The following is a 14,555-nucleotide window of genomic DNA, read 5'->3' on the forward strand; positions in this document are numbered from 1 at the left end:
ATTACATACACACACACACACACACCCTTCTGGCAGTATATAATGTACATTACATATAGCACATGTGTGGAGACCCTCTGTAGGAAGGAAGACTGCCAACATGGTGTTTCCCAAAAAGATTTGGATTCCGTTCCTTCACATACAACACAAATCCTCATTTCCTCACTGTTTTTCACTACTGTTCTATAAAACACTTTTTAGGAAACACTGCTTTACCTGTGGGAATGCTCTCAGTAGGTGAACCTGTTAAAATTTATGCACTTGTAGTTTCTACAATTACAGTTTTTAATGAGAGCCTGATCGTGTCTGAAAATGTCAAACAGTCATTTCTCTAATGATGGACTTGCAAGTTTTCAGTTTTCACCTCTCATAATGCTCTAATCAATGCTTACACTTCTGATATTTTCCTTTTCCTTTCTCTGGCACGAATTTTCAAAAACTCATGCTTTTGCCAAGTGGTTTTGATGTTTTTATGTTATTTTCCAAAAGAGTTGAACCTATTTGTACTGTCACTATAAACCTATCAGCTTTTCTAAAATCTCAGTTTTGGCTGTGAAATTTTTGCATTTATAATATTTAGATTTAATGTACATATATTGAATCACTCAGCTAAATTCTTACTGAGCTTAATATTGTACACTTAACATTTTAAGTATTTGACTAATGACAACTGGTTTATTTTAGAGTTATTACAGAGAATTAGAAAGTCTGAGTTCATATCAAGTAATATCATAGATTTGAATTTCATTGTCATTTTGCTGCTATTTTCTAAAGCAATTTCAGTTTCTTTGGGCTTATCTAAAAATAATGTTAAATCTTTCTTACCTAAGGTAATAAATGGATTATAGAAGTGTAGGCAACACTCACCAGCTATTAAAATATCTATATTATCTAGTTTCAGCATTCTTTGTACATGAATAGTGCTAGTTTTATTTATTTATTTTTTAAGCACTTGGTTATTTCTAGTTAAAGAAAAACATCCTTTTACAAGGAAGACAAAGTGAAGTCAAAAACAGAAGCAAACAGGGCGTGGGCTTCTCATAAGTTCTTGGTCCAAAACCTGGACGTGATTTTCCGCGTGGACAGTAGGGGTGACTGGCCAGCAGAGGGATGACTTTGAGGGGTGGGTGGAGCTGCAGCCTAGTCGCCTAGTCACCTCACCGTGTGAGGATTAAATGGAAACTCCCATTATCATAGCATCTCAGCCTCCAGAGATTCTGTTAAGTTGGTTTAGGCTCAAAAAACTTTGTATTTTTGAAAGCAACCAGAGTTGCTATTAACCAAAGTAGTCTGTTTTGTTATAGGTCTGCTATTTTGACATGCTCAGCTTCTTAAACAGTTTACCTACCTCATCTGTGTTCTTCCTTTTGCTGTTTTCCCAACACTGCCTTTGCAATTGTTTGACCCTTGTCCCTGAAGGAGTTGGGAGGTAAAACTGATTTTGTGATTTACTGAAAGGTGTAGGGCGAAATATTGGGGCTTCCCAGGTGACACTACTGGTAAAGAATCCACCTGCCAGTGCAGGACCTGCAAGGGACGTGAGTTCGATCCCTGGGTTGGGAAGATCCCCTGGAGGAGGGCATGGCAACCCACACCAGTATTCTTGCCTGGAGAATCGCCTGGACAGAAGAGCCTGGCGGGCCACAGTCCATGGGGTCACAACGAGGTGGACACGACTGAGCATGCCCACATGCATGGGGAAATCGGTAGAGAGTGAGCCCAAATATAAAGTAAGGCCCCACCTCCACCGCCATGCTCTGTTTGTTCTGCACTTTTGTCCCTTACATCTTAATATCAGAAATGCTGTTTTCCCTTTTTTTCTGGTGGAAAGGTTTCCTAGCACTGAGGAAAGAGAATGAGTTTTGTTCCCAAAGAGACCTGGGTTTGTTCTTATCTCTCCTGTGTACTGGCATCAAAGTTTTTGTTTTTTTCTTCTGTAATATGGGGACCAGTAATACTTGCTTTCTTTCCTGTGATGATTAGAGATGATATTAATTAAGCACCTAAAAAGTTCCTGGCTCAGTGAATAATAGCTGCTTTTCTGCAGGGCAGCGGTGGAGATGCAGACAGAGACCAGACTTGTGGACACAGAGCAGGAAGGAGACGATGGGACAAAAGGAGAGAGTAGCATTGAAACATATCCATTACCATGTGAAAAATTAAGACAGCCAGGGGAAATCTGCTGTATGATGCAGGGAGCTCGAATCTGGTGCTCTGACAACCTAGAGGGATAGGGTGGAGTGGGAGGTGGGAAGGAGGTTCAAGAAGTTGGGGACATGTGGCTGATTTCATGTTGATATATGGCAGAAACCAACACAATATTGTAAAGCAATTATCCTCCAATTAAAAATCAGTAAATTTTAAAAATTAATGAAATTTAAAAAGAAAAAGAATAGCTACTATCATCAGTTTGTGATTTGGGAATTAGTGGGAAAGTGAGAGGCATTGCCATGAACTGCAGCAGGTAATAGGTGTGTCCTTCCCACTTGTGTTACCAAGGTGATGCTAACAAATGGTATTGTGAATTATAAAAGTAAGGAATCAGTAGAAGTTCAGCTTATTTATTGGTTTTTAAGGGTTTCATTTTAAAAGTTTTAAAATCATAACAAATTTGGAGACTAGAGAAAATAACATTACCCACAATGCTACTGATTTAATAATCATTGCTAACGTTTTGAATCAGAAAAATACCAGGAGCACAATTTAAACGATGGCTAGAGAAGCCCACCACTTTATGAAGCATATCTATAATAAAAGAAATCCTGTACCAAGCGAAGATAATATTAATAGGGGAATTAATCCTGAAAGACTTCCTGAAGGATTTTTTTTTTATAAAGGTAAATTTTGAAATAGTTTATTGTAGGAAGAAGCAAGGTGCTTCAGATTTTAAAAATAAGATGCAGATAGGATTTTCAAATCATCAAGATGAAACTATTAATTCTGGAATCACAAGTGACTTGACTTAATATTTGTTTTACGCTACAACAGTCTTCACTGGTTGTGAAGACTGTTGCAGAGTAAGGATATTTAAAGTACAGTGACAAAAAGACCTTATTTGCTTTCTACCGGGGCAGCCTTCCTTAGACAACATCTTAATTATGACCTAACGCTCTGTGTGATTTGTGAGTTCCTATTTTGTAACCTATAATTGTGCAAAGCCTGAATCACAGGTCATAGGGAGTATTAGGTCAGTAAAAAATGATCTATCTTTTAGATTAAATCTTGTGGGGATTTAGATCGAGCTGCCCAGAAGGTGTCACTTTTGCATGAGGATTCTTTTGAACCCATAGGTTCAAGAGAAAATATTGTCCTCCCTTAACTACTTAGAATAAACTGGGGACTTGTCTCAGGGAACAGTTGTTATTAGAGGTAAATTTTTTCTAAGTAGCCCCGTCTCTGTCAGAGCAAACATCTATTTACCAAACATCTACTCTCCTTAGTCATCCTGTGATTGTTCCTGTCCTCGAAGCCTCAGGCTCCCTCAGCTTAGAGTGGCAAAATACTTCGTTTTACCTTTCTGTCTCTCAACACTTCATGTATCTGGGGTCTTTGATCCTCTTGTGTGGGGGGTTCCTTATATCTGGAATTGAATTTTTTCTCCTATTTATCTGTCCCATGCCAATTTAATTCCTAGACCAGAATTCAGAAAAACCTAGAAGGGTAGAGGAAAGTTTCCTCCTTCCCCAACAAACCTAATTACTGTTTTGGTTTTTTTTGTTTGTTTGTTTTGGAAGGTATGGATTTTAAGATTTATGTGTGTACCCTGAAATATGGGAGATTCTTGAGAGGTTTTTTTGTTTGTTTGTTTGTTTTTTACTCTATGCTCTTTAAACAAAACTGAGAAACTGAAAGCTGGAGGTGGAGTTGCAGCTGCTGTGATGTCTTTTAAAGACTTGAGAGGCAAAGAAAAGTAATTTACATTTGAGACATTCCAAAACTTTAACTGCTTGATACATTCTAGATTCAGTTCCATTTACTACTGAATGGCTTGTTCATTTTGTAAACTGATCTTTTATTGCTCAGGAAAGAAAGAAAACCAATTTGACAAACCTCTCTTATTTGTGTTTGAGGGGGTCTCTTTATTTGTGATTTTTTTCTCTTTATATTCTTCAAAAGATATAATAAATCATTTTAAGAAACTAAAATGACCAAAAATATGAAGAAGACTTTTCCCCCCTGCATGAACTTGAGCATATATGTTCCCCCAAATGACATGTTCTCAAAATAGTTACGTTCCCCAAAATAGCATGTTCCCCAAAAGTCCTTTGTAGATACGGTGATCATTTCAAATGTTAGTAAATGTCAAATCATTATGTAGTACACTTGAAACTAACATAATATTATACATCAAGTATATATTAGTAAAAATGAATGAATGAATAAAATGCCTGGCCTCTCAAGGTATTTGATAGGCTCGATTGGATAAAAGGATGGCAGCATAGTATGTAGTGGTTAGAGCGCATATATCTCGAGTTACATCGATTTAGTGTATGACCGGTTTCTGTGTAACCTTAGGAAAGTGACTCAGCTTCTCTGTGCCTCAGTTTCCTTGTCTTAAAATGGTGCTAATAAAAATAACTACCCATGGACAGTTCTGCAACTTATTCAAGAATATTTAAAGCTCTTAGAGCTGTGCTTGGACTATAATTAGTGATCAGTAATAATTAGTGTCTGTCAAAAGTAATGGTTGGCATTGTAGTTGGTACAGGGATTTGATGACATCTTTTTTTCGAGTAGCATAACTGTACCTTGAAAAATACATTATTATATGTGTTCACTTTTAATAAATTAATAATTCTGTAACCTCCCCCAAGAAGCGTAAAAATAGAAAATAAGAGAAAAATCAGACAAATAGGCATTGTCCAGGTTTGTATAGCCATAGGGCTGTAGTTGAATTAAAACATACAGTAGATTGACTGTATTTGTATTCATAATCCTTAAGTTACACTGTAGGTTAGAGCAGGGACATCTGTTGTTTGCAAAGTGCATTTACTTATGTCATTGATAATACATATGTGGAGATCAGAGGCCATTGTAGATTTGGGGGTTTGGATGTGGGATTACCAGTGTTAATTGTCTACTTCTTTAAGAGTAATTTATATGAGGAATGTATTGAGGGCATGGGAGATAAACTTTATGCCCTGCTTATGATCTCAAACTCTTTACTGAATTATTTATTATTGCATTGTGTTAGCTATTTTGCTTCTTGATAGATCATTTTACACCACAATATTGCTTCTGCCTAAGGAAAAAAAATGTCTCTTCAGCAGTCCTAATGACCTCTAAAAAGGGTAATTTGATTCTTAAGATTGGGTTTTGACTTGCTCTGGTGGTTACAAGAAATTTTCTCTGTGATACTCAGGTTATTTTTTTTTTCCTCACACAATAGCAGATATTGAGTACAAACTTGCTTTTCTCCTTTGGTATACTTAGAATTCTTCAGGAAATTATTTCTGTAGCGTTTATTACCTTTATTGTGAATATTTTGATCAGTTCACTTTGATAATTGAAGAAAGAAAAGGAGGGTTTCTTGCCCACGCCAGAGGGCGAAAGTAAGGTAAAGATAGAGTAGGAGCTGAAAACTTGAATACCCATAGAAGTTGGCAAATAATGTAAATGAATAAGGCAGTCCAGGTGGCAAGTATACTTACCTGAGAGTCCCTGCTCCCCTTAGATTCAGTCATTCATTGCTGTATGGGATATGGACCCAGATTTTTGTGTAAAATCTTGTGTTTAAATGTTAGTAACCAATTTTTTCCCCAGTACATATATTGCAGGTGAAATTTGGCCAACAGTTCATCAGTTTGCAACTACTGTCTTTTAAAGAGGCTTCTTTTCAGTTATATCACAATTATTACAGTGTTATAGTCTAGGTAATTTCATACCCGTAAACTCCCTAGGAGAAAAAAGAAAGAAAAGCCTTCCTCATATCTCCCATCTGATTTTCTAATACTACTTACTACACGTGCATGCTTGCTAAGTGACTTCAGTCCTGTCCAACTCTTTGAGACCCTGTGGACTGTAGCGCACCAGGCTCCTCTGTCCATGGGATTCTCCAGGCAAGAATACTGGAGTGAATTGCCATGCCCTTCTCCAGGGGATCTTCCCAACCCAGGTTGAACCCATGTCTCTTACATCTACCTGCATTGGCAAGCAGGTTCTTTACCACTAGTGCCACCTGGGAAGTCCACATCTTACTGGCTTCTCTGCAAAAGATTGAGGTTTATTTAAGGGGAATATGAGTTATGTAATTTATATGGTTTAGTTTAATTACCTGTGGCATTCTGTTTGTATTTCTATGCATTTTGAATTACATGTTTCTGCTTAGCTTAACCAGTTTATTTATAATGTATTAGTTATTTTTTATACTTCAGTATGGGATAGATGTACCCACCTTATATGTATATGATACCGTCTCTGTTGTTTAATGTTCTTGATGATAGCCGTTACTCCTGGAAGTAGTAATGTGATTTGTTTTTAAGCCAGCTTATGTTTTTAAAATTTTTCTCTTCTTAAATAATTTTTCCAAATTTTTTTGCAGTATTTTAAAAAATAGAGAAAAATTGAGGAATAACAAAATGATTGCTCACATATGTACTACCTACAGTATTCATCTGTTAACATTTTGCCGTATTTTATGGCTAATTAATTGATGTACTTAACCATTTGAAAATGAGTTGCAGACGTCATACTGTTTTACTGACATATACTTGAGCATGCACCTAGAAATAAAAAATCCATAATCAGAAATGCCATCTTGTAAATTTGCATATGGGTGTGTATGTATTTTACCCACATGTGAATATGTTGTATATATTCTAGAAAGGTACTAGAGTGTACCTAAATATAAAACAAAGTGAATCTAAAACAAGTGAATCTAAAAACAAAACCTCTTCTATTGATTATTTGTTACAAGAGAAGTGAAGGCTTCATTGGATCTGGGTCATAGCAGATAATGATCTGTGTTCTACAGTCCTTGGATGGCATCCATCCAAGTGCCTTCAAAAACATGAGTTTGCTTTCACAACAAGGTTCACAGGGATAGGGAGACTATCTGTATTAGTTGAGATGGGATTTTTCCTAAAAACTCCTAGCCTCAGGCAGTGTCTTTATTAGACTGGAGAAACAGATGCTAATGGGAATAAGTCCCTTTGCTCAAGTCTTAGTGCTCGGTTGATCAGTCATGTCCGACTCTTTGTGACCCTGTGAACTGTAGCCTGCCAGGCTCCTCTGTCCATGGGATTTTCCAGCCAAGAATACTGGAGTGGGTTGCCATTTCCTTCCCTAGGATCTCCACGTAAGTGACAGGTTATGTGTGGAGGCAAAGGCCCAGGGAGACCTCAAGGTTTACTGTAAAGTATAATAGGAAGTCTAAGTATTTGGTAATTGTTAATATGAACATTTGATGCAAAGATGGGCTTGATAAAGGACAGAAATGGTATGGACCTAACAGAAGCAGAAGATACTAAGAAGAGGTGGCAAGAATAAACAGAAGAACTGTACAAAAAAGATCTTCATGACCTAGTAATCACGATGGTGTGATCACTCATCTAGAGTCAGACATCCTGGAATGTGAAGTCAAGTGGGCCTTAGAAAGCATCACTATGAACAAAGCTAGAGGAGCTGATGGAATTCCAGTTGAGCTATTTCAAATCCTGAAAGATGATGCTGTGAAAGTGCTGCACTCAATATGCCAGCAAATTTAGAAAAACTCAGCAGTGGTCACAGGACAGGAAAAGGTCAGTTTTCATTCCAATCCCAAAGAAAGGCAATGCCAAAAAGAATGCTCAAACTACAGCACAATTGCACTCATCTCACACGCTAGTAAAGTAATGCTCAAAATTCTGCAAACCAGGCTTCAGCAATACATGAACCATGAACTTCCAGATGTTCAAGCTGGTTTTAGGAAAGGCAGAGGAACCAGAGATCAAGTTGCCAACGTCCGCTGGATCATGGAAAAAGCAAGAGAGTTCCAGAAAAACACTTATTTCTGCTTTACTGACTATGCCAAAGCCTTTGACTGTGTGGATCACAATAAACTGTGGAAAATTCTGAAAAAGATGGGAATACCAGACCACCTGACCTGCCTCTATATGGAGGTCAGGAAGCAATGATTAGAACTGGACATGGAACAACAGACTGGTTCCAAATAGGAAAAGGAGTACGTCCAGGCTGTATATTGTCACCCACTTATTTAACTTATATGCAGAGTACATCATGGAAACGCTGGGCTGGAGGAAGCACAAGCTGGAATCAAGATTGCTGGGAGAAATATCAATAACCTCAGATATGCAGATGACACCACCCTTATGGCATGGTGAAGTGAAGAGGAACTAAAAAGTCTCTTGATGAAAGTGAAAGAGGAGAGTGAAAAAGTTGGCTTAAAGCTCAACATTCAGAAAACGAAGATCGTGGCATCCGGTCCCATCACTTCATGGCAAACAGATGGGGAAATGGTGGAAACAGTGTCAGACTTCATTTTTTGGGGCTCCAAAATCACTGCAGATGGTGACTGCAGCCATGAAATTAAAAGATGTTACTCCTTGTAAGGAAGGTTATGACCAACCTAGACAGCATATTAAAAAGCAGAGACATTACTTTGCCAACAAAGGTCCAGCTGGTCAAGGCTGTGGTTTTTCCAGTGGTCGTGTATGGATGTGAGAGTTGGGAGTGTGAAGAAAGCTGAGCATTGAAGAATTGATGCTTTTGAATTGTGGTGTTGAAGACTCTTGAGAGTCCCTTGGACTGCAAGGAGATCCAACCAGTCCATTCTGAAGGAGATCAGTCCTGGGTGTTCTTTGGAAGGACTGATGCTAAAGCTGAAACTCCAGTACTTTGGCCACCTCATGCGAAGAGTTGACTCATTACAAAAGACCCTGATGCTGGGAGAGATTGGGGGCACGAGGAGAAGGGGATGGCAGAGGATGAGGTGGCTGGATGGTGTCACCAAGTTGATGGACATGAGTTTGAGTAAACTCTGGGAGTTGGTGATGGACAGGGAGGCCTGGCGTGCTGCAATTCATGGGGTCGCAAAGAGTCAGACACGACTGAGCGTCTGAACTGAATATGTACTCACAACCCATTTTAGTAAAAAAGTACTTATGTTACAGAGAAAACAAAGTCTTCACACTTGAGTAATCTTACCTGTAAAATTTTCAAAATTTTAGTGAAATGTCTCTTGTTTGGCAAGTTTTGACATATGAATATGAGTAATCCTACTCTGTTCTGCCTGTCTACTCTCTGAAAAGGGGGTTTTGTATCAGTAAGTTTACTATTGGGAATTTTCCAGTTTCACTTTAGGGCTGTTAGGAAGAATGTCTCCGTTTGTTTATGCTTTGTGCATTTCTGTGGAAGATTTCCAGTATTGTGATTGCATTCCTTTTCATTCTTCTTTTAAAATATTATTTTCCTTTATTGTAGGTATATCACTAAAGTTTAATAAGAAGAATCGTGACCAGCTAGGAGACTTTTCTGCAAGGAATGGAATTAGCTCATAGCTTATTGCTGAATGAAGAAGCATACAATCAACTGGGTGAAGTTCAGAAGGCAGAGTTTATTTTTGATTGGTTGAGATATTTGGAGAAGCTCTTGGTTGCAACCAGCAGGGTGAGTAAAATTGCAAAAACTATTTTACAAGGTTTTTTTTTTTTTTTTTTAAGTGCCAGATAATGTTTAATTCCTTCTGTTTACTTTTCTAGTTCTGTCCAGCATCACCTAAATTAGCTTTCACTCGTTAGACCGTAATAAGATTTTACAATGAACTAGTAGTTTTCTTCTGCTCGAAAGAACAGGAATAAATTAACCAATATTTATAATATTACTTTAAAATATGTTAAAAACTAACTACAGAGCACAGTGTGTTAAATTTCATCATTACCTTCTTACCTGTGTCCCTCCATATGCATGACATCCTGGAACAGTATTGCACTAAATAATGTTATGGGAATTTCACTTTAAAAAAAAAAGCTGTGAACTCTTGAAGGGGAATATGAGCTGAGGAGTCTTGAGTAAACATATTCTCTCTTAAAAGTTTATAAAATAGTACTGCAGAGAAGAAAGCCAATCATTCATATCCTTCCCTACATTTGACAGCTGTTAACATTTTGCCAAGTTTAATTGATTTACAGAGCCATGAGAGTTGCTACTTTATTTCTAAATACTTTCCTATATATCTCCTAAAAATAAAAGTATTCCACAGAATAACAATAACAATACCTTACATAATGCAAAAATGTTGCAAAGACACTACTCATGGAGACATTTAGAATTTATAAATGACAAAGGTCCATAGCCTAAATTAACAAGTATTTTATTGTGAAAATTGAAGCCTCAGGAAGCGTCTGAATACCATTACCACTGTGATAATATTCTGGTCTCCTTTTTTAGAGAGTAGATAAGTAAAATGGAGTCACAGAATGGCATTTACATGCATAAGCTTGCAGAAAGAAAATTCCACTTAACTTAGAAAAAGATCTAAGTAAAGCAGGTAACCATTAAAAGGTCAGTTCTGGTGATAGGTTGTTCACTGATGCAGATATATATCAGGCAGGGACTTAAGAACTAAGAAGCACTAGTTAAGATATAAATTTGTCCTACGTTTCAAACCTAAGAAGAAAGAAGAGCAATGGAACCCTTGTCTTTGTTTACAGACTCTAGTATATTGTGGTCCAGAATTTATTCTCTGGAGATACCAGCAGTGCAGCAAACTACTTGCTTGTGAGGTGTAATAACTATGCCACCAACTTATTTGTAATATTTAGTTAAAATAATTTTTCATTTTTCTGGAGACTTTTGGTTAGTGCTTAATTACATGAAAGCAAAATCATATTAGAGAAGTACATGTAATTGCATTGATGAGAATCTTCTTTGTTCACTTCATTTGTAGAGTGATGTAAGGGAGAAACAGAAGACTCTTGTGGAACAGCTCCTGTCTTTGCTAAACAGCTCCCCAGGGCCTCCTACTCGTAAACTCCTTGCTAAGAATCTAGCCCTTCTTTATAGTATTGGAGACACGTTCTCTGTTTATGAGACAATCGATAAATGTAATGATCTTATTCGAAGCAAAGATGATTCTCCAAGTTATCTTCCCACTAAACTGTAAGTTAATATTGAAACTGAATGTAAGAAATCTTTGTTGTATCATTTTTATAAAGAACTCAAACTTTGCTGTATAGTAGAAATTAGCACAGCCTTGTTAATCAACTATATGTAGTAAAATAATTTTTTTAAAGAACTAAACTACTTGATAATTATTATAAAAATGAATACAAATTGTTTTCCTCATTTTCTTAAAAATATTTAGCTTTTGAAAAGATCTAATATTTTCCCATTGAGAAATAATTCTTTTAAAAAATTTAGACATGTGAAGCTTAGATTTGGGAATCAAAACCATCTGATTAATATTTTAGCAGTTGAGTGTTTAAGGAACAAGTATGTTAAATTCTTCATGTTTTGGATGTTCTTTTAGTTTATTAGTTCTTAGTAGTGAAGATTAATAGTAAATATATAGAAAAATACTATTCTAAGATCGTAAAAGAACAACTAAGTTTCTTTTTCCATAGAACTCAGTTCATTTTATCACCTGTTGTTTAGAGAAGGCTGTTTACAATGTATGGCTGCACAGTACTAATTTTATAGAAATTTTTTTATTGCTTTAATTTTTAGCTTAGGATAGAATATGCTTTTCCATAAAATTTGGAGACTTGATGAGAACACTGTTCTTTTTAAGACTGTCTTTGATTATCTAATATGTGAAGCTCAGTTCTATTAAAAAATTTGGGGGAATGGAATCTTTTGGCTGAGATCTAGATTACATTCTTATATTGAAAATGTAATCATTTGGTACTCCAGTGTCATTCCTTATGACTTAACAGTGGAGTAGATTCTGGGAAATTTATCCTTTAAAAATAAAATTAAGTACTCATCTTTACATGTCCTCAGATCCTTTTTTTCTTGTTTTTTCATTCTTGACTGATTTCTAATTGAAATGTCATTTCAGCGCTGCTGTGGTGTGTTTGGGTTCCTTGTACAAGAAGTTGGGTAGAATATTAGGTAACACCTTTACTGATACAGTGGGGAATATTCTCAAAGCCATGAAGAGTGCAGAGGTAAATACAGATTTTATAGTTTCTTGAGCTAATAAAAGAGCCTTATCTATGACAAGCATACATAGTATATATGTAAATATATCCATAAATGACATATTTTTAGGTAGTACACCTATGTACTTTGTATATTAAATCTTTATTAGAGAAACAATAATGCAGTAAAATTTTGTGTGTTCACATAAATTCCAGTGGACACAAACTAAGGTGTTTCTGGCAGACCTGTCCCTGCTCCTCCTCCTTGTTTCACCTTTTCCATCTCATTATACTTACCAGTGCCAGAGCAAGTGCTTGCCACCAAAGGTTCAGATACACAATGGGTAACGACTGGCTACATGATGCATGGATTAGTATTCTCCCTGCATGAGCAGGGAGTAAGGAATAAAATCAAGATAGGAAAGAGTGTGAAGGACGTAAGCTTGACTAGAACCCGGATGACCTTTTAATTGCCAGGGGTGAATATATTCTCAGCCTTAGCCTCACTGATTTGTTGGTATCATTTACCATTGTGAAACACCCTTTGTCTTTATCAGACTGCTAAGATATACTGTAATTTTTTGCCAACTGAAGTTTTACCAATCACATTTTGAGATTCAAACATGTGTATGTTTGTATATCAAAAATTTTAAATCTGTGGTCCCTCATATTTAAGGATAACTCAGCACCTTTAAATATTTAAAAAATCGCACTAGTTCTTATTCTTACATTACTTTGAAGAAGTGTAGAAAATTTGTAAAAATGTAGGCCTGTCACACACCTTTCTTTAACTATATCAGGATAAAATATGGGAAAATTCAAATATAAAATATGCCAAATTTCAAGAAGAATGTAACTGATTCTAGAACTTTACAGAGAAGTGAAATCCATAATATAAAACTGGTGAGAAAATCAACTCAGCAGATTACTTCTCAGCAGTAGTAGCTTTCACAAAGATTGAAGAAGATTAAGGAGGAGAGATTGTTAACATCCATAAACATGGTTTTATTTAAAAGGATGTGTCTGTAAAAACTTTTTTTTACTGAAGTGTGTCCACTTTAAACTTTTTTTTTCTCTTAGCTCCATTGATAAAGCTATACTTTTTAGGGCTCATGGTTAACAGAGAATTACTTTATAAGTCTCAGAAAATTTTAAGTTCTTGCTAAGTATTTTATTGCTCCTCCACTTTATAACCTTTATGATTTAGTTGATTCATCAGTACCACAATGTTTTGGAGATATCAAAAGGATTTCTACCTTTGATATACACCCATAGTGATAGACAGTGTTTGAAACTGGCAGTATTTGAAAAAAAAGTTAAGTTTCCCATTAGGACTCATTTTGTTATGTCTACCTGTAATTACTCACTATTATGCCCCTTTGAACAAAAATTAATAACATTACTATGAAAATGATATTGATGTTAGCTTACATATATAGTAGCCTTAACTTCCTGAGATATACAAACAGGTAGTGCTAGGCACTATGGTGAATGATTTCCCTACAGGGGCTTATTTACTGGCTCTGTCGGGTTTCATCTTATCCTCGTTTTATTTTTATTTATTTTTGGCCATGGTATTTTGGCCACGTGTTTGTGGGATCTTAGTTCCCAGACCAGGGATTGAACCAGTGCCCCCTACAGTGGAAGCCTAGAGTCTTAACCGCTGGACTACCAGGGAAGTTCCTTATCCTCATTTTATAGTTGAAGAAATAAGTAAGAACAGTTTAAAGTCACATCGTTGCTAAGGTTCAGAGCCAGGATTCACACCCAGATCTTTTAAAATCTAAATCAAGACTTTAAACTTCTGAGTTAAAACACTCAGGCCAATAAATGATAAAAATATTCTGAACATTTACTCTGTGTCAGGCACTGTTCTAAGTAGTTCAGTTCAGTCACTCAGTTGTGTCCAACTCTTTGCGACCCCATGGACTGCAGTACCCCAGGCCTCCCTGTCCATCACCAACTCCTGGGCTTTACTCAAACTCACGTCCATTGAGTTGGTGATGCCATCCAACCATCTCATCCTCTGTCGTCCCCTTCTCCTCCTACCTTCAATCTTTACCAGCATCAGCGTCTTTTTAAATGAGTCAGTTCTTCGCATGAGGTGGCCAGAGTATTGGAGTTTCATCTTCAGCATCAATCCTTCCAATGAATATTCAGGACTGATTTACTTTAGGATGGACTGGTTGGATCTCCTTGCAGTCCAAGGGACTCTCAAGAGTCTTCTCCAACACCACAGAGTCTTCTCCAAAAGCATCAATTCTTTAGCGCTCAGCTTTCTTTATAGTCCAACTCTCACATCCATACATGACTACTGGAAAAACCACAGCTTTGACTAGATGGACCTTTGTTGGCAATGTAATGTCTTTGCTTTTTAATATACTGTCTAGGTTGGTCATCGTTTCTTCCAAGGAGTAAGCATCTTTTAATTTCATGGCGGCAGTCACCACCTGTAGTAATGACATGTAGTAATTC

At 36.7% G+C, this 14,555-nt stretch overlaps 1 protein-coding gene across 7 annotated transcripts in view; it reads left to right on the forward strand.

The window, feature by feature from the left end:
- The window catches only part of HEATR5A (HEAT repeat containing 5A), a 97,830-nt gene that overhangs the window by 6,497 nt on the left and 76,778 nt on the right, over positions 1-14,555 (forward strand). For all 7 annotated transcript variants that reach the window (XM_040257161.1, XM_040257165.1, XM_040257168.1 and 4 more), the window contains 3 exons: positions 9,421-9,606; positions 10,886-11,097; positions 11,999-12,107. In XM_040257161.1, the coding sequence (XP_040113095.1) occupies positions 9,481-9,606; positions 10,886-11,097; positions 11,999-12,107 (447 nt within the window). In that variant the 5' untranslated portion in view covers positions 9,421-9,480. The remainder of the gene's footprint in view (positions 1-9,420; positions 9,607-10,885; positions 11,098-11,998; positions 12,108-14,555) is intronic.

The sequence above is a fragment of the Oryx dammah genome, unplaced genomic scaffold (assembly GCF_014754425.2).
Source record: "Oryx dammah isolate SB20612 unplaced genomic scaffold, SCBI_Odam_1.1 HiC_scaffold_16, whole genome shotgun sequence".
NCBI classification, from domain to species: domain Eukaryota; kingdom Metazoa; phylum Chordata; class Mammalia; order Artiodactyla; family Bovidae; genus Oryx; species Oryx dammah.